Source organism: Macaca thibetana, chromosome 16, assembly GCF_024542745.1.
Source record: "Macaca thibetana thibetana isolate TM-01 chromosome 16, ASM2454274v1, whole genome shotgun sequence".
In the NCBI taxonomy this organism is placed as follows: domain Eukaryota; kingdom Metazoa; phylum Chordata; class Mammalia; order Primates; family Cercopithecidae; genus Macaca; species Macaca thibetana.
The window spans coordinates 8,447,800-8,473,753 of record NC_065593.1 but is presented as its reverse complement, the minus strand read 5'-3'; the positions used below and the strand labels follow the sequence as shown (position 1 = coordinate 8,473,753).

Below are 25,954 nucleotides of genomic sequence, written 5' to 3'. Positions count from 1 at the left end.
CAGCCATTGTGCTTTCTCTATCGTCCGTAGGGAATGCTCTTATCCAGCATTTCAAGCCAGCAACCTGTTCAGTTCTCAGCTCAGATGTCACCTTTTCAGGAGGCTTTCTTGACCACCTAATGTGTCTGCTTCCTCACTCACCCTAATCCCATCTCCGTATTTTATTTTCTTTATAGCACACATTAGTATCTGAAATCACTGTGATCATTTCCATCATTGTGATGGGACCAGGGATCTTGTGTCCCCATCAGTTCTGTTCTCCGTGCCTAAGAAAGAACCTGCCACGACAGGACAATGATACAAGTAGATGTGTGTCGTGAATGGATGGTCTGTGAATATTTTAGGCACAGAACTTGCCTACCACACTAGCATGCCCTTCCTCTTCTGTAACAGGCAATTCTGAGGTTAAGCTCTGCAATCTGACCACCGAAGGGTGAAGCCCAATTCTGTCGCTTCCTAAGTTAACCTGAGCTTGGGCAAGTTCATTACCTCATAAGCCTTAGCTTCTTCACTTGGAAAATGGTCAGAATCATAACAATTCCCTACCCAGCAGAGTTGTTTGAGAGGTCAGTGAGGTAAAGCATGTACATGCCTTGCACAATGTTAACTTAAGTAAATATTAAAGAAGTGTAACCTGGTGCTGTTAGCAGTGGCCCACTGTTAGGCTGGAGTGGCTGTTAAGAACCATTGAGACCAGAGCATCAAGCCTGGGCTGTGTGTCTTGTTGGGGCTGAACCACAGAAGAGCTGGTTGCCTGGGCCTGGAATTAGAGGACAGTAGACAACAATTTTCAGAGATAGGGAATATATGAGAGAGAGAGAGAGAGAAAGAGAGAGAGAGACAGACAGAGAGAGACAAAGAGAGAGAAAGAGAGAAAGAGAGAGAGAGAAAGAGAGAGAAAGAGAAAGAAAGAGAGAGAGAGTGTGTGTGTGTGTGTGTGTAGGAATGGGGTGGATATTAGAATGAGGCTTATTCTCTGGGTCATCCTACAAACTGTGTTGCTTATGCCCAAGATAATTTTAGAGAGAATAGTTAACTCAGACATGTCAGATTGACTATATATTGAAACCCTGGGACAGTCTGTCTTTCCTTCCCTTAATTCTTAAGGTTCTATCTGAACTCTAGAGCTAGGGAAAAAAATTATTTTCATAGCTCCTCTTTGTCTCTGAAAGTCACTGGCCAGCATGAAGTTTGCTAAGATCTTTTTACCTGGACACTAATATTTACCAGGGATCGGGACTGGCTGTGTCAGTATGGATCCTTGGTACTGGAGGGAAAATGATTTTGGGAGCTTTTCTAGATCTTTCAGCAATTTAATTCTTCTAAGACTGGATATCCTTTTTTAAGAAAATTTAATTAATTTATTTCAATAGGTTTTTGGGGAACAGGTGGTGTTGGTTACATGAATAAGTTCTTTAGTGGTGATTTCTGATATTTTGGTGCACCCATCACCTGAGTAGTGTACACTGTACCCAATGTGTACTCTTTTATCCCTCACCCCCTCCCACCCTTTCCCCTGAGTCCCCAGAGTCCATTGTATCATTCTTATGCCTTTGTATAAGATTGGATGTCATTATACTTGAAATGGGGGCGACCAAAGTGTGAGGGAGAAAGCAAACAGTGTCTCAGTTAGAAGCAATCTTAGGTTATATGAGATTACTACAATGCCTGCCATTTCTTGAGCTGTTAATGTTCCTTCACCTTAGGGAATCTTTTTAGAAATAGAAATCATTTGTAGTCTGTTGTGGATTACAGTTCATTAACTTCTTCTTACGTACTGTCTTTGATTATGGGGTTACACTTACCCCCTTTTGTTATGAAAGTAATATCATCTTAACGCATTCCTTTCTTTTGTCATTTGGTGACGTCCTTGTAATTTCTAGATTCTTTTTTTTTTTTTTTTTTTTTAATTTGAGACAGAGTCTTGTTCTGTTGCCCAGGGTGGAGTGCAGTGGTGCGATCTCAGCTCACTGCAACCACCGCCTCCTGGGTTGAAGCGATTCTCCTGCCTCAGCCTCCCGAGTAGCTGGGATTACAGGTGCATGCTGCCACACCCAGCTAATTTTTTGTATTTTTAGTAGAGGTGGGGCTTCACCATGTTAGCCAGGATGGTCTTAATCTGCTGACCTCATGATCCGCCTGCCTTGGCCTCCCAAAGCGCTGGGATTACAGGTGTGAGCCACGGCGCCTGGCCAATTTCTTGATTCTTAAAGCATCTACACAAATAAAAACTCATGTTGATTTTCACTAACTTACCCCCACCTTGGAATCCAGGCTCTCAAATTCACCTTAACATCTCTCCTAGAGTGACAGTTACACCATTGATAGGGTACTTGAGTAAATACATTTTCTCATCTTCATTCAATGATCTGTGTAGCCATTAAAATAAAAGAACAAGACAGTTCCATATGTAATGATAGGAAATGATATGAAAGGTATCTATCTCTATGTGAAAAGGAAAGCAAGGCACAGAGTGGTGTGTAAATTGAGTATGCTAACGTGGGGAGAAATACTAAAAGCAGACGCACACATGTATGTATAATTGAATCTGCTTAGAATATTTATGAAAGGATACACAAAATCTGGTCACTGTCACGGTCTCTGGTGAGGGGAATGAGGTGGTTGAGGGATGAGTGAGTGTGGGAGAGACTTTTTACTATAAATCTTCTGGCATCTTTTAGTTTTATTTATTTATTTTTTTGAGACGGAGTCTCACTCTGTCACCCAGGCTGAAGTGCAGTGGCACGATCTCGGCTCACTGCAACTTCTGTCTCCCAGGTTCTAGCAATTCCCCTGCCTCAGCCTCCCAAGTAGCTGGGACTACAGGGGTGTACCACCACCCACGGCTAATTTTTTTTGTATTTTTAGTAGAGATGGGGTTTCACCATATTGGCCAGGCTGGTCTCAAACTCCTGACCTCATGATCCACCCGCCTCGGCCTCCCAAAGTGCTGGGATTACAGGTGAATTAATTCTTTTACTATAAGAGATATGATAGAGAATTGAGAAAGGGCAGGAGGGAAAGGTTATGCTCCTTGTTAAAATTAAAAAGCACATCCATTGAGAATTCACTTAATTCTGTCGTCTCTGCTACCTAAGAGGATCTCAAAATCATTAGTCCTGGTGTTAAGTGACTCAAAATGAGAAAATGTAGCTTCCTTGGCTCAGGAGCAGGGTGCCTCCAGCCCTGTAACTCCAAACTGTGTTTTCCAGTCGCACTTTGCAGAACGGTTGCTTGGCTGTCCCCTTTCCATCCTCCCTCCAGAAGTCCAGTCAACCTCATGTTCCTCCAGTGGCTGGTCTTGTCTTGTTGATCTTGACCTTCATTCATTTGGTCACCCTTGGGTACAGTTTTCTGTTCTACTCACTGACAGGATAATCTGGCTAGTCTTTTTCCATAGTTGGAAAAACTCTACTTACCTTCTGGTAGATGTATTTCTTCAAAGGATGTCAACTCTTGGACTGTCAGAAGTCCCCTTTACTATAGGCAAATCCACTCTGTCCAATTTCAAAAAGATTCGAAAACGCTGAAGTCTTGCCCTGATGGCAGGTCACAGGACTGTGAATGTTTAACACAAACCAAAATGGTCTTTTTATGTGAGCTCATCAGTCCTATGATTGTACCATCTGACATTCAAGACGAAGCATCTTCACTGACTTGTCACTGGGACATTGTAGACACTTGCAAATTAAACCTGGTTTCTCAAGCATGGCACTATTGACATTTTGAGCCTAGTAATTCTTTGTTGGAGGAGACCGTTCTGTGCATTGTAGGATGTTTAGCAACGTCCCTGGCCTCTACCCATCAGATGCCAATAGCATCTCCCATGCGGTACCAATCAGAAATGTCTCCAGATGTTGCCAAATGACCCCAGCGGGACAAAAATCACCCCTGGTTGAGAACCAATACCATAAGCTATGCCCTCTCTGTGAGGCTACAACTGGAATATTATGCCTGCTTCTCTGAAAAACACACTCTGTTTGTCTACACTTATATAACACTTCTGTGACCACATGTGTGGGGGGATTTTCTCCACACACCAACCCGTTCTCCAACTCTCTGAACACCAGCTGTGTGTCTTGCAATTTATTCTGACACTGTATACCTGGAGTTAGTGTCAGATCTCACAGGTTAAGGACTCAGTCCTACAAGACTGCCCCTACTTAGCATGTCAGTTGCAAATCTAGCCTTCTGCTATTTCTGATCAACCAGCTATAAATTAGGGGTTCTGCAACCCCCTCCTCAGGTTTGATAATTTGCTAAAATGGCTTGGAGAACTCAGGGAAACACTTTAGTTGTATTTATCAGTTAGGATATTATAAAGGATACAAATGAACAACCAGATGGAAAGAGTAACCTTAGGGCAAGGTATGATGATGTTTATTGTTTATCTTCACCATTAGAAGTAAGTTCTGTGGCTGGGTGTGGTGGCTCACACCTGATATCCCAGCACTTTGGGAGGCCAAAGCAGGAGGATTGCTTGAGCCAAGGAGTTTGAGATCAGCCTGGGAAACATAGTGAGACACCATCTCTACAAAAAATTTAGAAATAAAATTAGCCAGGCGTCGGGGTGCGTGCCTGTAGTTCTAGTTGCTTGGGAAGCTGAGGCAGGAGGATTGCTTGGGCCCAGGAGCTGGAGGCTTCAGTGAGCTATGATTGCAACACCGTACTCCAGCCTGGGTGATAGGGCAAGACCTTGTATCGAAAAACAAAACAAAACAAACAACAAAACAAAAGAAAAGAAAAGAAGGAAGAAGAAAAGAGAAAGAAAAAAGAAAAATGTTCCATGAGAACAGTGTCTAGTTTTATTCATCACTGGTGTGGTGCCTGCCCTGCATAAATGTTGGATTAGTAAATGAATTATAAGTGGAAACTCTCTGTGTGTTAACACCAGGAGGCTCTGGGCTGGGTGTAGTTCAGTCACTTTCTATTTGAAGAACTACCTTTGTAGCCATGTAGACTGGAAGACCTGAGAAGGTGCTAGTGGTTCTTACCTTGTTTTTGTTCTGTCTGTGTACTGGCTGATCTTAGTTCAGAAAGGAGAGAACTCTTTCATACTTAGCATGGGGAACAGGTCATGCTAAACTCCTATCACAGCTTGTCTGTCCCTCCCTGTAACATAAAATGTAGCACTTAAAAGTGTACAGTGGTTTTAACAGGCTATTTACCACCACTATCTAGTTCCAGAATGTTTCCATCATCCCCAAAGGAAACCACATACCCTTTAAGCAGTCCTTCCCCATTTTACTCACCCCTGCAGTCCTGTGACAAGCACTAATCTACTTTCTATCTCTGTGAATTTGCTTATTCTGGATATTTCATTAAATAGAGTTACACAATATGTGTCCTTTTGTGTCTAGGTTATTTCATTTAGCATGATGTCTTCAGGATTCATCCATATTATAGCATGCAGCATTCCCTTTTTCATGGCTGCATAATGTTCCATTGTATGGACATACCACATTTTGTTGATCCATTTATTCATTGGTGGACATTTGAGTTGTTCCCCCCTTTTGGCCGTTGTGAATAGTGTTGCTCTTCACATTTGTGTACCTCTTTTTTGAACATCTGTTTTCAGTTACTTTGGATATATACCCAGGAGTGCAATTGCTATACCATGTGATAATTCTGCTTAACTTATTGAGATACTAAGTACACTTTCACAGTGCTGCACCAGTTTAAACTTCCACTAGTAATGCATGAAGGTTTATGCTCACCAATCCTTATTTTTTTTGTTTTGTTAAGTATTAATATTATTATAGCCATTTTAGTGAGTGTAAAGTGAGACCTTGATTGGGGTTTCCCTAATGACTAATGAGGTTAATTATCTTTTTTTTTTTTTTTTTTTTTTTTTTTGAGACAGAGTCTCGCTCTGTCGCCCAGGCTGGAGTGCAGTGGCCTGATCTCTCAGCTCACTGCAAGCTCCGCCTCCCGGGTTCACGCCATTCTCCTGCCTCAGCCTCCCGAGTAGCTGGGACTACAGGCGCCTGCCACCTCGCCCGGCTAGTTTTTTGTAGTTTTAGTAGAGACGGGGTTTCACTGTGTTCACCAGGATGGTCTCGATCTCCTGACCTCGTGATCCACCCGTCTCGGCCTCCCAAAGTGCTGGGATTACAGGCTTGAGCCACCGCGCCCGGCCGGTGGGTTAATTATCTTTTCATGTGCTCTTCAGCCATCTATCTTTTTTGGAGTGTGTCTTTATTTTGGTGCTTACTCTTTCTGGGTTGTAATTGCATGTGAACACTTTTCTCTCTCTTTTTTGACCATAGCTGCCTCATTTATTTATTTATTTATTTTGGAGACGGAGTTTCAGTCTTGGTGCCCAGGCTGGAGTGCAATGGCACAATCTTGGCTCACTGCAACCTCTGCCTCCCAGGTTTAAGCCATTCTGCTGCCTCAGCCTCCCGAGTAGCTGGAATCACAGGCATGTGCCACCACACCCAGTTAATTTTTATATTATTAGTAGAGACAGGGTTTCACCGTGTTGGCCAGGCTGGTCTCGAACTCCTGACCTCAGGTGATTTCCCCACCTCAGCCTCCCAAAGTGCTGGGATTACAGGCGTGAGCCACCGCACCCAGTCACTGCCTCATTTTTAAAATAAGGCAAATACACTCTTTAAGAGATATATTATTTCTGGAAATTAAGGCATTGCTCAAATCCTTGTTAACATCATTTTAAATTTTTCTCACTTTTCCTTCTTGCCGTCCTACCTCATTTTAAAATGCAGCATGTTAGCCTTAGGCTTATTTCCCAAAGTGGCAAATACAATTCAGTTCTCGTTTTCTGAATTTTGACGTCTCTAAGTCTAACCCATCATGGTACACTATGAATTTCTAGGTTTAAACCTATTTTAAAGTCAGCTTGTTTCATAGCTGATAAAATACCTCGGCAGGTATTTGACTTCTTGCTGTTTTAGATGCAACAGATGAATATGGAAAGTAGCTTTCATTACACCATTTGCTTTCTTTTCAGAAAAAGTTGCCTTTGACAACACTGGCTCAGTGTCTGATGGAGGGGTCAGCTATCCTGGGAGATGACACACTTCTTGGGTAAGGTGACACCTTGCGTGGGTTGGCGCCAAATCTAGGTAAGTCCCCATCTATGCAAAGGGGACTAGACCCTCTCAGGGAAGCACCTGAATTCTCACTGGGGACTTCGGTGGAAAAAACCGAAAATGTTACCAGTGGGAAATCAGAACTCTTGGCTCTGAAGTCGTATTGTCTGTGCAGTGAGGCAAGGCCCAAGTAGAGAGATTAACATGAAACTGGTGAAGGACAATTGAAATCCCTCGGGCCCTAGCAGAAGCAAATATGAAACCTCTCAATTCAAATGTCAGAACTTACAAGATTCTCAGAAAAGCAGCCCTTGCTCATGTTGAGCTTACAACAAAACAAACTGAAAATAGAATCGTCATGAGAGAGCATCAGCAGACACAATCAGTAGGAGAGTCCGTACCCTGAGAACTAAAAATAATAGAACTGTATGGAAGAAAATAAAAAATAATTGTTTAAATGGAAATTTTAAAATTAAAAAAACAGAATCCTTGACAAGAGAATCAAACAATATTAAAAAAGAATAGGCAGGATTGAAGGCCAACCAAAGAGAACTTTCCAAAATTATGCTGAAAATGTTAAATGATCTTTAGTCGAAAGAAACTGAAGATTATACACAAATAAAGAATCACTGAACTTGAAAACAGATGTAGAGCCGCCACCCAGAATGAAGAGAATGAAGTGCAGAGATAAGGACGTAGGCATTCTTAAACTGAGAAACATGGGTGATAGAATGCAAAAGCTTAACATTCCATCTAGTGGGCATTCCTGAGGAAGAAAATAGGGAGAAGGGGAAGTTTGTGGTTGAATTTTTCTTTTCCAGACTTAAAGAAAAACATGTCTTTAGGTTTAAGGAGCACAAAATGATTTGATGGAGATCAACAAGAAAAAAATTCATCCCTGGACATATTGTAGTAAGACCACAGATCATCAACAAAAAAGAGAAAAATATAAAATTGACCAGAGGAAAAGAAGATCATTACTATAAAATAGCAATTAAACTGATAACAAACTATGTATTCGTCAGCCACAGTGAACGCCAGGAGATAATGGAGTAATGTCTTCAAGTATTGAGCGAAAATATAAGAAACTTAGTATTCTATGATAAAATAGGAAAGAGTAAGGATATTTTCAGGCAAAGATTTGAAGAAGATACTACCTACATATTCTCACTGAAAGGGCTAGTTAAGGCTATATGAAATAGATTACATCTCTTTCACAGAAATAGAAGAAAGATGAGAAGTACAAGTACCAAGGTAGGAAAAAAATTGTGTTGTAGGAGAGGAAACTTTTTTTTTCTCTCGAACCATCTTAGGTTCTTTGGTTGGGCCCTGAAAATTAGATTGACAAAAGGTAGATTAACAAGAGAAAAGCAAATAGATTTTATTAAAATGTGTAGCACATACACATGGAAGAACTCAGGAATTAGTAGATCAAAGGATAGTTAGAACATGGGCTTACGTAGACTTTTTTTTTTTTTTTTTTGGAAATAGATTCTTGCTCTGTCACCCAGGCTGGAGTTCAATGGCACAATCTCGGCTCACTGCAACCTCTGCCTCCCGGGTGCAAGTGATTCTCCTGCCTCCACCTCCCAAATAGCTGGGATTATAGGCGAGCACCACCATGCCCAGCTAATTTTTGTATTTTTAGTAGAGATGGGGTTTCACCATGCTGGCCAGGCTGGTCATGAACTCCTGACCTCAACTGATCCACCTGCCTTGGCCTCCCAAAGTACTGGGATTACAGGCATGCTTATGTAGCATTTTAACAAAGAACAATGTTTTTTAGAGATGTGACAAGACAAAAGAGAAGGACTTTAAGTTTCTGTGGTGACAGAATCAGTATTTCAAGCTCCTGTATTGTTTGAAAGGAGGATAAAGTTATTACATTTAAATTTAATGTCCAAATAGTAAAAAAATAAATTTAGTGTCAAATATGCATGTTAGAAAAGTAAGACTAACCACAAAAAGAATAGAAATAAGATAATATAACTTTCAAACTAACAAAGGATAAAAAGGAAAATTAAAAAAAAATACATAGAAGGCACTACAAGAGAAAAAAAAACAAAACAAAAAACAAAAAAAAACACACATAATAATTGGAAAACAGAAAATAAGGGTGGTAGCAATCATTGCATATATCTCTGCAATCGTAAGAGATATAAATGGAATAAACTCAACTGTTCAAAGAAAATTTCAGGTGGACAGACATGAAATCCTGTTGTATGGTATTTCCAAGAGTCATGCGTGTAATATAATGACACAGCAAGGTTGGAAGTAAAGATGACAGATTGAACATGCATCTGATTTTCTCTCCTTCCAAGATCCACTAAAACTACAATATGGAGATTTTTTTTTTTTTTTTTCTTAAAAGACATAAACCCACAATGGCAGGAAAAAGCAGAAAGACAACAGCAACACAGTTTTGTGAGCTGTAAAGCATATGAATGACTGGGAACTAACCTGTCAAGTCCCCAAAAGCTGACTCCCAAGCCAGAAGTAGATATGCAAAGATCCCATGTAAATTACATCAGGTAATGCTTAGAGTCGTCAAGAACTGGCACCAGGGATCTCTGGAATAGTGGGTCTTTGGGGGTGGAGTGGGTGCTGAAACCCATGAACGTGGTTGAAAGCTTTTCAGTTACCACTTGGATCACTAAACCTTGCCCCATCCACACGTCTAGGTGGCTGTCATCCCCCCTCTCCCACCTGGGCAGAATTCTCTAGAGGGGATAAGAGAGCATCTCTAGAATGGGGGACTCTCGGTGCAGTGGAGTGTATGGGTACCATTCAGTAAAGAAGAGGCTTGAGTGATCTAATGTGTACTGGATGTGGATGCTGGTACTCCTCAGCCCTCTTCTTCCAGTCATGCAGCCCCCAGGCCTTTATCCTCTAAGCAGGAAATTCGAAGAGGCTTCTCTGGGGAATCAGATTAGTCCAAAAGGAAGGACCTAAAGATCTGAGGACGTTGGAGAGGGTCAGTGCCTCAATAAGTGACCCAACCAGATCTTTCTACAGATGAATTCACATACTCTGAGCTTTTTAGTCTCTGCTCTTAAATATAGAGAGGCACCAAAGATCATCAGACATCTGAGGAAATTCTCTAACCTGAAAGCTGGAGACCAAAACAATGGGGTGGATAAAATGCAGCTTGGAAGAAACAGAGATTGTGGAGGGGAGGAAAAAATGTTAGGAGAACAATCACTTATGTTTTCAAGTGGTAAGGGAAGATAATATGTCCATGAAATGAAAAACAGAATGTTAATGCAAAATGTTTATGGGCAAGAAATACCCTGAGACCAAAAGCAAGCTTGTAGAAATGAAAAAGTATGACAGAAGATCTGAAATTCTCAGTAGGAGGTTTAGAAGATAAATATGAAGAAATCATCCAGATAAGCAAGAAGACAAAGACACAGACAATAGAAAAAATTAGAAAATTCGAGGACCAATCCAGGAAGTCTTATGCCCGAATAACAGGAGTTCTTAGAAAAGGAGAGGAAGGTATAATAATAAATAATCCAACAGCATTTTCCAGACCTTGAGGACATGAGTTTCTATACTGAAAAGGCCCGTTGAGCTCCCAATACAATGGGAAGAATTAAGTTTATGTCACAGAGCTCACCATCATGTATACTGGTGACAAAAGATTCTACAACCTTCTAGAGAGAAAACATGTCACATACAGAGGATCAGAAATGTGAATGCTTCCAGACTGAGCAAAAGCAGCAATGGCAGATAGAAGATTCTTAAGCAGTGCCTTCAGGATTCTGCTTCTGAAGGAAGCATGCTCAGCCTAGGAGTTCAATATTCTGCCCAAGTGTCAATCAGTGAGAGGTTAGAGGAGAATGCCATGACATACGTGGCAAAAAAATTGACTTCCCATCTATTCTTTCTCAGCAAGCTAAAGCAAGACAGCAAGATGTGTCCTTGGTGAGGGAGAGACCAAAAGAGAGGTAGACCCAAGATAACAGAATGCCTAGCACAAGACAGAGGAAGAGAATCCCAGGGAATGGTGAAGAAAGATGCCAGGAAGACAGATGTGCCTTAGGGATAGAGGAAAACTCAGTCCGCATTGAGACAGGTCCAGGAGGGATTAATTCAAGAAGATGAAATTCATTTACATGATGTATGGTTCAATATTTTTTTGGTAATGTTTTTAATATATAACCGAAGAAACAAAATTAGCACACAAAACTCATAAATTTGGTGTTTATCACTGCTTAGGATGAGGTTTAATTTTTTTTAAGTAAGTTAAGCAAATTTTGGTTCAATATCTTGACAGACAAATTAGGAAAGTGGCGAAGTATTTTGAATTCAATTGGGTACATAGAAAACAAGCAAGCCAAACAAGGCAATTATTAATTCCAGGGAGAACAAATAAGAGTACGGGGAAAACCAGTAATTATAGTATACTACCCAGATTAACTCCAAATAATATGAAGTCAAAGTGTAATATAAATAATAAGCATCTATTAATATAAATAAAGGGAAGGAGGGGAAATGGAAACATAGCTAAATTCTCATTTTCTGTGATGTCAATAGCTAATATTTAAATTTTTTAAATTAAGTAGTATTAGAAATATGGAATAAATACCAGAAAACCAGATATGAGACACCATTAAGCTGGGCATAGTGGCTCACGCCTGTAATCCTAACACTTTGGGAGGCCAAAGTGGGTGGATTATCTGAGGTCAGGAGTTCAAGAGCAGCCTGGCCAACATGGTGAAACCTCATCTCTACTGAAATACAAAAAGTTAGCCAGGTGCAGTGGCACGCACCTGTAATCCCAGCCACTCGGGAGGCTGAGGCACAAGAATCGCTTGAACCCGGGAGGCGGAGGTTGCGGTGAGCCGAGATCGCGTCACTGCACTCCAGCCTGGGTGATAGAGCAAGATTTCGTCTCCGAAAAAAAGACATCATTAAAAAGATGCAAGGATAAAAAGTACACCTGGGCGCTGACGTTTGCGGCAGATAGGAAAAAGAGTGAAAATCTTCATTCACACACCTATGTATATGAAGTTCCTACAAATAAATAGATCCTAAAACAAAAATAGCCAAGGAATATGAACAGGCACTTCACGGGACAGGGATATTCAGTCTTACTAGCAGTCAAGGAATGTAAATTAAAATCAGAAGGAGATAATAATTTGTATCCACTAGTTTGGCAGAAATTAAGACACCTACCAAGATCAAGAGTTGGCAAGGGTATAGAGCAATGGGAACTCCCATTTGTGCTAGTGAAATTTTCACACATGCAAAAAGACAGCACAAGCATATTTACTGAAGCGCTGCATGTAATAGCGAAAAACTTGTTTGTGGGACAGCTTGACATAATGGTGGTATATTCATAGAACAGAATTCTCCATTGCAAAATGATCTAAATCTACATGTACCAACATGGGTAAGCTCCAAACATAATGATAAAATAAAAACGCAAGGCTGCCTGTAGTCCCAGCACTTGGGGAGGCCGACGTGGGTGGATCACCTGAGGTCAGGAGTTCGAGACCAGCCTGGCCAACATGATGACACTCCATCTCTACTAAAAATACAAAAAATTAGCTGGGCTTGGTGGCAGCCTCCTGTAATCCCAGCTACTTGGGAGGCTGAGGCAGGAGAATGGCTTGCACGTGGGAGACGGAGGTTGCAGTGAGCTGAGATCGTGCCACTGCACTCCAGCCTGGGCGACATGAGTGAAACTCCATCTCAAAAAAAAAAAAAAAAAAAAAAAAAAAAAGAAAAAGCAAGTAGCATCAGGATATGTTCAGTGTAAAACCATGCATGTAGACTGAACTAAGCAAAGCAGCAGTATTAATATTGTATGGGGACACATACATGTAGAGTAAAAATGTGAAAATATCAACAGGAAAGGAATATCTTCACTTTAAAAAAGCTGTTACCTCTGCTCATACTTTGCTGAATTGTAAAAACTGATTTTGTTTGTTTGTTTGTTTGAGGCAGGGTCTCTCTCTGTCACTCAGGCTAGAGTGCAGTGGCGCTATCTCGGCTCACTGCAGCCTCTGCCTCCCAGGTACAAGCAATTCTCATGCCTCAGCCTCCCAAGAAGCTGGGACTACAGGCATGCACCATCACGCCTGGCTCAGTTTGGTATTTTCAGTACAGACGGGGTTTCACTATGTTGCCCAGGATGGTTTGTAAAACCTTTTTACTTGAGTTTCAGTTAACGTGGGTGCCAGACAATGAGAGAATGGTCTGTATACAATTTGGGTAGAAATTAACATCTTTGAAATAGCATATTGTGTCATCTGGGAAGATGGCATTCAGGTCTTTCTGTCATTTGCTCATTATTAATCCACTTTTGGAATTTTTTTTTCATTGGATAATTGTCTATATATCCCTGTACTAATTACAGTTTCATGGCTTAGGAGTCAGGATTTTCTTTCTATCAGAACCTATTGCAATTGAGTTTTTGCTGTGTATTTGAAGGTGATGGTTTGTTACCAGGCAGATTTTAGCTATCCAGTGCTCTTCTCAGAGAGAGAAGCATCTGTTTCTCGGCGTGACTATTTTTAGGCATGTGAATTCGACATGTGTACCTGTTTTCTCCATGTCTCTCTTGTGTTTCCCCACATGTCCCCTTGTGCCCCAGGCACACAGTGAGTGACACCTTTTGGAAGCATTGATTATTTCAGAAATGCAGAGAGCTGGAGCAGGTTGGCCCAGGGGGAGCCCTGGAGATCAACCAGCTTATTAACACTGACTTGCAAACCTTGACAAGTAAGCTAGGAGGTGAGGAGAGGGTAACGCCAGTGAAATGTTGTCTTCAAGAGTATTCACTATTTGTTTCCCCCTTGGATTACAGGAAGATGCTGAAACTCTGTGGAGAGACAGAGGACAAGCTGGCCCAGGAGCTGATACATTTTGAATTGCAAGTTGAGAGAGACGTGATTGAGCCCCTGTTTTTGCTGGCCGAGGTAAGCAGCAGGAGTGAGGCCAGGCCCGAGTGAGCAAGGAGGTACCGAACAGGAGCCTCTCAGTCATTCTATTTCCAGCTTTCTACTTCTGTCCCTTAACCTTCTCCCCGATGTTGTTTTTCATCAGGGATTCTTAACCAACCACACGGTCAAGATTCCCAAATATGTCGTTTCAGCATTTGCTACCCCTTCTCCCACCCATCCTCTTCCCTGCAGGCATTCCTAGAAGTAAGGTGGAAAGCTGGCAGCTTACCCGCTTCCCCACCCACAGCCTCGACTGTCTTCACCCCCACCCTCCACCCATCTCAAGTCTTCAGTGATGTGAACAGCAGCCACTCCTTACTAGGATTCTGGGGGACCAGGCGTAAGAGACTCTCTGAAGCCTCTTGCAGTTTATGTTTTTTTTTTTTTTTTTGAGATGGAGTCTCGCTCTGTCTCCCAGGCTGGAGTGCAGTGGCATGATCATGGTTCAGTGCAACATCTGCCTCCCGGGTTCAAGTGATTTTCCTGCCTCAAGCCTCCAGAGTAGCTGGGATTACAGGCACCCGCCACCATGCCCGGCTAATTATTGTATTTTTAGTAGAGATGGGATTTCACCATGTTGGCCAGGCTGGTCTGGAACTCCTGACCTCAGGTGATCCACCCGCCTTGGCCTCCCAAAGTGCTGGGATTATAGGCGTGAGCCATCGCACCCAGCCGCAGTTTATGTTTATACAGATTCCTTCTCTTTGCACTTTAAAAGACACTCAATTAAACTGTTAATTATTATTAATAATCAATGATTAATTAATTAGTAATTATTAATAACAATTTTACAATTATTTTTAATTGGTCATCTGTTAATAGATTGAGCATCTCAAACCTGAAACACTCCAAAATCTGAAGTGTTTTGAGTACCGACATGATTCTCAAAGGAAATGCTCATTAGAGCATTTTGGATTTCACATATTCGGATTTGCGATGCGCAACCAGTAAATATAATGCAAATATGCCAAAATCCAGACAACTCCCAATCCCAAACATTTCTGGTCCCAAGCATTTCAGATAAGAGACACTCCACCTGTATAAAATCTAACCAGCGCTATCCCCTAGAACCCTGTATGAGTCAGGGTTCTCCAGAGAGACAGAACCAATAGGATATATGAAAGAGGGTTCTCCCCTATTAGGGGGAGTTGGCTCACATAATCACAGAGCGGGAGAGCTCCCATGATAGACCATCTGTAGGCCAGGGAACCAGAGAAGCCAGTAGCGTGGCTCAGTCCAGACACCTCAGAACCCAAAACTCAGTCCAGGACCTCGGAAGCTGATGGTGCAACCCCGAATATGAGGTGGAAAGCCATAGAGACCCCCATTAAATGCCAGAGAACCTGGAGTCCAATGAGGGGAAAAGGTATCTCACTACGGGAGAGAGGGAGGGAGAGAGAGGGCAGAGAGAGAGTCCTCCTTCCACCTGTGTGTTTCAGCTAATTGGATGGCCCCGCCCCTTTGTGGGTGGGTCTTCCTCCCAGCCTGCTGATTCACACATTGGTGTCTTTTGGAAACACCCTCTCAGCCACACCCAGAAACAATGCTTCACCAGCCTTTGAGGCATCCATCAGTCCAACCAAGTTGACACCTAAAATTAACCCTCGCAGACTCCCTACCATGATGGAAATATTCTCAGTCTGTGCCGTTTGATAGCCACTGGCCTTAAGTGGTTTTTGCGCACTAGTGCGATTCAGGAACTCAATTGCTTAGTTTCTTTAATTTTCGTTAATTTAAATTTAGAATTTCATAGCCACGTGTGGCTAGAGGCTACTGTATTAAACTGCATTGCCCTAGACCCTGTCTGGCTTCCTCTCTGAATCACATCCAGCACCTCCACGTCCCCTGACATTCTTTCTGGGACAGAGGTGTGGGCCAGTGATTACTTATGGACATGAAAGTATTCAAGGAGAAAATCCTGGATGAGGTGCTTTGGGACTGACCAGCTCTTGGCTTTTCAGGTCATCTCCTCGCCTGGAGCATTCATGAGATCCCCTCTGTGCCTCAAAAGGAGGGTCCTGGCTCTGGCCAAAGCCTGAAGCAAACCAAGGAGCAAGTCCAGTGTGGGTGCTGGCAGTCACTTGGCTCATTCAAGATACCCAGTGGCCCCCCAGCTTAGCTTCGGGGCTGGCTGGTGACTCAGGTTGTCCAGGCACTTCTCCTTCCTATTGGAAGTTGTTACACGCGGAACATGACTCATCCCTGCTCCGGCGAGTGAATAGAAAGCACTTCAGAGAACTCTGGATTCTCCTCGAATTTTTTCCTTATATAAAAACCGCAGCCTGAGATGATTTTAGTTCAATTTTCGGCCAATTTTCGTTTTGCATTCTCACATCCTGCCCTACTTTTGCTGGGCCCGGAACCAAAATCCTGCACTGGGATGTTCAAGTGAAGCCATTTTTAGAATGAAAAATATAAAAAGAGCATCCACATACAACCAAAATGGAAGAACTCGTAGCCGAGAAAAGCCATGATGGCAATGTTTATTCATTATTGACTGGAAAAGTCTTACTTTATTTCTATAAATATAAACATTTGCTTCCTTTCTTTTTATAAATAGAGAATCTGTATCCTAGATGCAGCCATAGCCTCTCCACGTTCTTCCTCCTTCAGCTGTCCGTTTTGCCTCAGGTCTGTGTGTCAGACATGACTGCGTGGCTCCCTGCATTTTTTCCCACTTTTGGCCTTTCTGGAAGTGAAGAGGGATGTGGTTGAGCCCTGTTTTGTTTTTTTTTTTTTTTTTTTTTTGGTGGTGCCAAGGTGAGGGCAGGAAAGTGGCCAGGCCTGCGTGAGCAGAGAAGCACAGGACCTATGAGGGGGTCTGGGTTGATGGAGAGCCTGGCTGGTGTCCAGCAGAGATGGAGCAGAGTTTTTAGCTCAGGAGAGGGCATCATTAATTTCATCTGATGTTGGTCAAAGGGTGCTAAGTTGCCTTTAATGTAAGAGGAGTAAATTCTGGAGACCTGATGTGTAGCACTGTGTGGTGATAGTTAATGATACGGTATTGTAGACTTGAAATTTGCTAAGAGGATAGATCTTAAATGTACTCACCATCAAAAAAAGAAAATAGAAACTATGGGATGTGATGGATATGTTAATTAGCCTGAGTGTAGTAATCATTTCACAATGTGTGCACATGAAAACATTAAACCGAACACCTAAAATATATACAATTCCTGTTAGTTTGACCTCAGTAATGCAAAAGGGAAAAAAGGATTTCATCTGAAAATAAGGATTGAGAGACCGCTAGTAAACTTGTTGGGTGACTGCCAATAGTTCTTTAAGACTTGTTCTAAGGAATAGTTCTTTTTTTTTTTTTTTTTTTTTTTTTTTTTTTTTTGAGATGGAGTCTTGTTCTGTCACCCAGGCTGGAGTGCAGTGGCATGATCTCGGCTCACTGCAACCTCTGCCTCCCGGGTTCAAGCGATTCTCCTGCCTCAGCCTCCCAAATAACTGGGATTACAGGCGCCTGCCACCATGCCCGGTTAATTTTTGTGTTTTTAGTAGAGACAGAGTTTCGCCATGTTGGCCAGGCTGGTCTCAAACTCCTGACCTCAGGTGATCCACCTGCCTTGGCCTCCCAAAGTGCTGGGATTACAGGCGTGAGCCACCGTGACTGGCCAGGAATGGTTCTTAAAGAATTTATCTTGAGCTTCAGTTTGATTGTATCTTTTATGTCCTGTAACCACAGGTGGAAATCCCAAATATTCAAAAGCAGAGGAAACACTTAGCCAAGTTGGTGCTGGATATGGATTCCTCACGAACCAGGTAGAATCTCTTTACTTTCTTTTTTGCTTCTTTGAAGGGACAGTGGTCATATTTTGGGCGGGTGGGTTTTAAGCAGGCGAGTGTGTTTTCATTCACCAAGTTTTTCTTGACACCTAATGTGTGCCAGGCCCTGGAGGTAATCATAGTGAACTCGAGACACTGGGTCCCTGTTCTCATGAAGGCTGCAGTGGAGTTTTGGAGGTAGACACCAGGCAAGTGAAGAAACAAGACGGTTCTAGAAAGCTACAAGTCGTTTAAAAAATGTAACACAGGGAGGCCGGGCGCGGTGGCTCATGCCTGTAATCCCAGCACTTTGGGAGGCCAAGGCAGGTGGATCACAAGGTCAGGCGATCGAGACCATCCTGGCTAACACAGTGAAACCCTGTCTCTATTAAAAAACAAAAAAATTAGCCGGGCGTGATGGCGGGCGCCTTTAGTCCCCGCTACTTGGGAGGCTGAGGCAGGAGAATGGCGTGAACCCAGGAGACAGAGCTTGCAGTGAGCCGAGATTGCGCCACTGCACTCCAGCCCAGGCGACAGAGCGAGACTCCGTCTCAAAAACAAAACAAAACAAAAAAAGGTAACACAGGGTAGTTTTGGAAGGGGATGATGGTGAAAGGGAGCAACAGCATTAAGGGTAAAAGAGAAAAAGCTTTTTTGAGGTCGGTCACTTTGGTCTTACACTTAGATGATGAAAACTTGGCAGCCGTACAGAGATCTGGTACAAACCATCTATGGCAGAGGGCACAGCAAATTCAAAGGCCTGTTCAAGGCACAGAAGGAAGGTCGGTGTGGCTGGGGTGGAAGGAGCAAAGGGGAGAGAGGTAGGAGATGAGAGCCAGGAGGTAGGATGAATGCTATGTCCTGTCCATAACAGGAAATTTCGCATTCTGGGGATTCACCTTTTCCTGAAGCTAATAGTGTGGGTATCTCCTTTCTGTAGCCTTTCTCTTAACTTGAGTCCTTTCAGAGAGCAGTCAAGTACCTATAGTGCTGTTCTTCCACACCCATCTTCCACAGTCCACCAGAAAATTCCTGTAGTAGCAGGCGGGTGCCAAAGGCCCTGAGACGGCATTGCCTGTGGCTGTCAGAGCAGGAATTGTGTACATATGTCCTTTTATTTTATACAGTGGGGTATGCGTATATAAGTTGAAAAAGGCAGGTGCATGAGTATTAATATGGAAAGAACTATTTGGTTCTCCCTTAGGTTTTTCGTAGGCCAACTTTATTTTTTAATTTGTTATTTATTTATTTATTTATTTATTTACTTAGTTATTTATTTTTGAGACGAAGATTTGCTCTTGTTGCCCAGGCTGGAGTGCAGTGGCATGATCTCTGCTCTCTGCAACCTCTGCCTCCCGGGTTCAGGTGATTCTCCTGCCTTAGCCTCACGAGTAGCTGGAATTACAGACACCTACCACCATGCTCAGCTAATTTTTATATTTTTAGTATAGACAGGATTTTGCCATGTTGGCCAGGCTGGTCACGAACTCCTGACCTCAAGTGATCTGCCCACCTCAGCCTCCCAAAGGGCTGGGGATTTTTTATTATTTTTAAAAATTTTGAGACAGGGTCTCACTCTGTGACTCAGGCTGGAGTGCAGCGATGTGATCATAGCTCACTGCAGTCTTGAACTCGTGGGCTCAAACGCTCTTTCTGCCTCAGGTCTCCCAAGTAGCTGGGACTATGGTCACTACACCTGGCTAATTTTTTTATTTTTTGTAGAGACAGGGTCTCACTGTGTTGCCCAGGCTAGTTTCAGACCCCAGTGTAGGCCAATTTTAATCATCATCACATCTTTTTTTCATTTTCTTGAAATAAAGAAACAGAATATATTTGGGCAGACCGACGTAGCATACAGAGTTCAAAATGTTAGATTTCAAGGTTCAGATCAACTATTTTCTAGATATGTGACCTTGGTCAAGTCACTTAATATCCCAGAATATCAGTTTCTTCACCTGGACACAAGGAGTAACATTCGTGGGTGGCTGTTTTGCGTATTACTATCACTTCCCAAGTGCTTTATAAAAAGAAGCTGAGGGCTGGGCACGGTGGCTCACGCCTGTAATCCCATCACTTTGGGAGGCCGAGGCGGGTGGATCACAAGGTCAGGAGATCGAGACCAACCTGGCTAACTCAGTGAAACCCTGTCTCTACTAAAAATACACAAAATTAGCTGGGTGTGGTGGCAGGCACCTGTAGTCCCAGCTACTCGGGAGGCGGAGGCAGGAGAATGGCCTGGGAGGCGGAGCTTGCAGTGAGCTGAGATCGCGCCACTGCACTCCAGTCTGGGCGACAGAGCGAGACTCCGTCTCAAACAAACAAACAAACAAACGAAGCTGATACTGTAAGTAATTGGTGCACTGGAATTCTGCATCAGGAAGAATAAAAGGTACAGAGCAGTCCCCTAAGACCAGACATAAAACAGGTTAAATCAGCAAAGAAACAAGGGTTTCTTTGGTTAACTTAGTGTTCTCCAAACCCTCAGTCCACCTGAATGATTTTTGCCATCTGTGTTGATATATCTTTTAGGAGAGTTGATTACTTTTTCAAAATAAATCTATTTTAAAAAGAAAGCCTTTAGTGCTACCATGAATTGGAAAGCGGTATCCTTTGCTAGAAATATCAGGTAAGCATAAAAGTGAACAGATGAAAGCAAAGCCAATGTTATTAAATTTTAGAGCCTGTTGACTATGAAAGAATGTCATCCTGAAGCTCATCTCCCTTTGTGCAAAAAGAAGAAGGGGAGGTGTTGGGTGGTTTTAAAATTATTCTGATGCAAATCTGAGACTATCTCTTTAGTGTGCTCGGAGGAATAGAGAGCAGAATGAGTGGGAAGTATTCGATTTGCTATTACTTCTATGACCTTGTGCCACGTAAAATTGCATCCCATAATATGAATGTTCAAGTCCCCTATTTTGGGAGTCATGTAAGATGGTTGAAGAAATGCAGATTGTCCCATTGTTTTCATGAGGTGGACACCGTGCTCCTGGGCAGAGTGACATCCTTCTGTGAAACCTGGGACTTAGCTCTGAAGTCTTTTCTTTGCCTCTACAAAGAAAACCCGCATTTCCACCACAGAGCCTCTTGTTAGCGGGCTGAATGCTAGTATCAAAGCAGGTCATTACCATACATATTTTTGTTTTGTCTTCTTATGAGAAGGAGAGTTACTCCTGGTCACACTGATAGTCCATTTTGTCTAGTGTTATGTTTTCACTGGTGACACCAACTAGTGTGTAGGTTCTGCAAACGTACACACTGCTTGGTGTCATTAGGGACCTCTCTCCTGTAATTTAGCAAATGTTTTTATATCTTAAGCTTATCTCCCTATATACTAAAATCTGAGGAAATTCTACCTCCCCTATGCAAATTTCTGTTCTTATAAACTTCAACTTGGACCCTTTATAACCTTTGTTGTTTTAGACTAAAAAAGTCTTTTTTGCATTGTTTTCATATAAACTTGATCCATCTCCTTTATCACATCAGTGATGTTTCATAGCCCACTTTGTGTAGTTGTGAGTTTAGGGGTAGGGAATTGCTTTGGGGGATTGTTTGTTTTTTCATTTTTTGGAGATGGAGTTTTGCTCTTGTTGCCCAGGCTAGAGTGCAGTGGCGTGATCTCGGCTCACTGCAACCTCCGCCTCCCGGGTTCAAGCGATTCTCCTGCCTCAGCCTCCCAAGTAGCTGGGAGTACAGGCGTGCGCCACTACGCCCAGCTAATTTTTGTATTTTTTAGTAGAGATGGGGTTTCGCCATGTTGGCCAGACTGGTCTCAAACTCCTGACCTCAGGTGATCCGTCCGCCTCAGCCTCCTAAAGTGCTAGGATGACAGGCGTGAACCACCACATCCGGCCGCTTTCAGGGATTGTTGACAGTACAATCCCCTTGAAAACTCAGTTGATTTCCCCTTCAGGTCTCTGCTTTGGTAACTGTGGCAGGAGATCTAACTCAGGGCCTCAAGTTAGAGATTCCCCATCAGTATCAGTTGATGATACTGGATGAAAAGGGAATTTTTAGCAAAGTTATGCTCTTTGTTTCCACTTTACTCTCAGACTGGGCATTTCTAGCCTGAGTCTATCTGTCTTGTAGGACCTTGCTGAACACCATAAGAAGCCAACCCGGCCGGGCGCGGTGGCTCACGCCTGTAATCCCAGCAGTTTGGGAGGCCGAGGCGGGCAGATCACGAGGTCAGGAGATCGAGACCATCCTGGCTAACACGGTGAAACCCCGTCTCTACTAAAAAAATTACAAAAGATTAGCCGGGCGTGGTGGCGCACGCCTGTAGTCCCAGCTACTCAGGAGGCTGAGGCAGGAGAATGGCGTGAACCCGGGAGGCGGAGCTTGCAGTGAGCCGAGATCGCACCACTGCACTCCAGCCTGCGCGACAGAGCAAGACTCCGTCTTAAAAAAAAAAAAAAAGAAGCCAATCCAACACAACTTTCTGCCATTTTCCCTAACTCCTCACTCTTAGCCAATATGAGGGCTGCATCCCAAGATATATAGCAATGAGAGCGAGATCAAATGCTGTGCTATTGAACAGCAGGGATCACCAGCTCCTCTTCTGGAACAGCTGCGTTCTTAATGCTCCCTGCCCGCCACTCCCCGCATTTCTTCATAAAGCCAATGGCACAGGCTAGCTTCTCATCCTTGCAACATCCTACTTCTCATTACCAAAGATTTCTTTCATATTGTTCTGTCCTTCGCGAAGTACGGTCTGCAGAACTACAACAGTGAATTCCACATACAGCCTTTCAAGACAGGAAGTAACTCTGTATATATTATCAGCACATCTTGAGCAATAGTCCCATGGCTGGATCTTTAATTTCTGCCACAATCCTGGTGGATACTGTCAAATCCCACTCATTTCTCCAGTGTTTAATTAGATCCCAATAAGATGTGTCTGTTTATCACTATTGAAGTAAATTTGGCTTGTCTCCTTCAAAAGCCAATGATACAGACCTCAATATTCTCAGAGAAACTAATGCTTACGGGAAGTTTTACACTGAATTAAAGGTTGTGAATTGAATTGAATGATACACAAATTTCTTTTTTTCTTTTTTTTTCCTTTTTTTTTTGATAGGTTTGGTTTAGCAGTGCTTAAAGAAGGAGTCTAATTTTTCTCCAAAGTCAGCCTGACTTTTTTCTGGTCATGTAGCTCAAGGTTAACCCTCCTGAGCCCAGGACACATACACTTTCCATTTCTGCCGAAGCAGCTGCCTCTGGGCCCTGTGGACTGAATGGTATCTCCCCAAAGTTTGTATGTTGAAGCCCTAACACCCAATGTGACTGTATCTGGAGATCGGTTCTTTAGGAGAACCTTATGAAGGTTAAATGAGGTCATAAGAATGGGCCCCTATTTCACTAGGATTGGTGGCCTCGTAGGGAGAAAGGGTGAGCGCTCTCTGCACACACTCAGAGGAAAGCTGTGTGAGGACAGAAACAGCAGCCATCTGCAAGTCACAGATAGAGGTCTCCAGCCTCTGTCTTCATCTTGGATGTCCAGCCTCCAGAATTGTGAGAAAATAAGCCTCTGTTGTTTAAGCCACCCAGTCTGTGGTGCTTTGTTATGGAAACCCTACCTTCCTTGAAAGCGAGTGAACTAGTGTAAGACAGGAGGGTTTTGGAGTGGAAACTGCAGCCTATGGAATTAAGAAGTGGAATTCTGGAGGCGGGGCAGTGTGAAGTCTCTTTAGAATTGGCAGCGGAGTCTCGATGGCCATCAAAACTCGTTCCTCATCTCTCACCCCTCCTCATACAGGCGTCTTTTTCTCACATCCGATTTCTTCAAGGTCACTGGATGTCGCATGGGCTCATGTCTCCCCGCTGTGAGCCCTCTTCCTTTTGCCCCAATTCTGAAAGTGCCGAAGAGAGGCTCCACTTGTCTGGACTTTGCTCATATGCAAAGTCTTCCATGACTTCCACGAGACTTCCATGACTCGTCAGTTGGGTCAATGTGAGGAAGGATGGCACAGGCTTGACTCGGATCAGAGGCCCTCACCTGGGCCACTCACTGCCTGGATCATGCAGAACCTGGCAGTCCCCTTTTCGACCACACATTCGTGCAGGAGTGGAAGCAGGAACTTAAAAAGTAGGGGATGCCCGTGGCAGAGGAAGGGGCAAGACTAGACAGAAGGAACAGTGAATGCTCCACTGAAGACACTCTCCTGTCTGCCTTTTAAAATTCTTCTTCTGGACATTCCATTGTCCTCAACCGACCTGCATTTACCTTCTTTAGATATTCCTGGTACCTGAAATTTTAAACCCTTCTTCCTCACCCTTCTCTCTCATCTCTCCCAAGCCTTCATTAAAGCTTGTTCCCGTCTTCATCTCCCCCAGATCAAATAGTCACAGTCCTCCTTCCCCAGAGAAGGATGGTGGCACATCAGCCACTTTGGCGAGAAGAAATGATCCTTGTGCTCTTCAACTTTGAAAGCTCATAGTTTCCTTGGACGATGTCTAGTGTCCCTGTTTTTCCTCTGACAGGGCAGTCCAGCTCTTGAGTTTATGTGTAGAACAAAGGTCTGAAAAGACTCCCAAACCTTGAAATTCATAGTTCTTGTCACTTTTCCTAAAATGACTATCTGTACAAACTTTTCCCAACATGACTCTCTGTACAAAATTCATGTCACCTTTCCCAACATGAGTATCTGTACAAAACTCTTCTGTTCACACCACAAGAGTTTACCTTGGTATTTTGTTTGCTATTTGTGTTCCACAAAGAGAACGTATTTTGGACATTTTGTCACTGTTTTAAAATATCAAAATAGACCAGGCACGGTGGCTCACACCTGTAAACCCACCACTTTGGGAGGCGAATGAGGGTGGATGACCTAAGGTCAGGAGTTCAAGACCAATCTGACCAGCATGGCGAAACCCCGTCTCTACTAAAAATACAAAAATTAGCTGGGCATGGTGGCGTGTGCCTGTCATCCCGGCTACTCGGGAGGCTGAGGCAGGAGAATCGCTTGAACCCAGGAGGTGGAGATTGCAGTGAGCCAAGATCACACGCCACTGCACTGCAGCCTGGGTGACAGAGCGAGACTCAGTATGAAAAGAAAAATTACATATATATATATATAAAACTCACATATTGTTAATTGTAAATAAAATTTCTTATAAAAAGGGGAAAGGTGTATGTTTTTAAAGTATCAAGATATTGACTACAGGATGCAGTTTGGAGGAAAAAATAAATGAGAATAAAAAGAAAAGAACGAACTTGGGAAAATGTCTTCATTTTAATATACATATATTTAGTGTGATTCTGTTTTTTAAAAAATTTAATCCTGAGTTACAAAGCCATAAAAATCTACTTAGTGTTTGTAGTCACTTTATGTATATTTTTAACACTTACATGTTGGTTAGTTATTTTTTCTTCAGGTAGCATGAGTCAGATGGTGGTTATAACTTAATTCCATAATCTACCATTGCATTATAGTTATTGTCTGAGATATAAATTACAGCCATGGCATCTCATATTTTATTTTCCAAAACTCCACAACGCTTTAATACTTTATTTGAAATGACTCAACTGGGAGAGTGTTAATCAAATATATCACTTGTATAGGATAAACCTTTATAAGAAAAAATTACCCAGGAATTCTTATTACTCTTGATCTGTTATTTTTTTTCAATTTAGATGTTGAAACATCTTTCAGTAGAATATTTCCTTTCTAGTTTGCCCTGAATTCTTTTCTTGGAATCAGGAATCTTTCGGAGAACATGTGTTCATCTCTGGAGCTTCAAGCCAGCTTGATGTCTCAAAACCTTTTTAAAGTAATTTTCCCGTGATTGCATTCTTTAAGTGACACAGAATCCTCATTTTTGCTCCTTTTTCTTACCAGCAAAGAGACTTTTAGTTTCCCTTTCTTGTGTTATAGAGTCTTGCATTCTTCTGTTTTTCCTGCAGATAGCAAAAGAGAAAAGAATAGTGGAGTAGAGAAAATACTAAATGATTAGATTCTCGACTCTTGACATGAGAATGACGTTCCACTTTCTGCCCCCGCATCAGAGGCTGCAGACTGATGGTCTGAAATCCAGATAGATTCTGTCTTGTTTGGTCTGTAGGCTATTGGCCTGCATGGTTTTTGAAAGAAATTATTTGTTGCCACACTTCACTGGGAGAATTCACATGACAATTTGCTCCTTCTCTAGTCAGTTGAAACATCTGGCAACCCACGG

At 42.7% G+C, this 25,954-nt stretch overlaps 1 protein-coding gene across 3 annotated transcripts in view; it reads left to right on the top strand.

Moving 5' to 3' along the window:
* Positions 1–25,954, top strand: part of ARHGAP44 (Rho GTPase activating protein 44) — a 202,065-nt gene that overhangs the window by 112,217 nt on the left and 63,894 nt on the right. For all 3 annotated transcript variants that reach the window (XM_050765615.1, XM_050765614.1, XM_050765616.1), the window contains exons 4-6: positions 6,974–7,050; positions 13,873–13,984; positions 17,700–17,776. In XM_050765615.1, the coding sequence (XP_050621572.1) occupies positions 6,974–7,050; positions 13,873–13,984; positions 17,700–17,776 (266 nt within the window). The remainder of the gene's footprint in view (positions 1–6,973; positions 7,051–13,872; positions 13,985–17,699; positions 17,777–25,954) is intronic.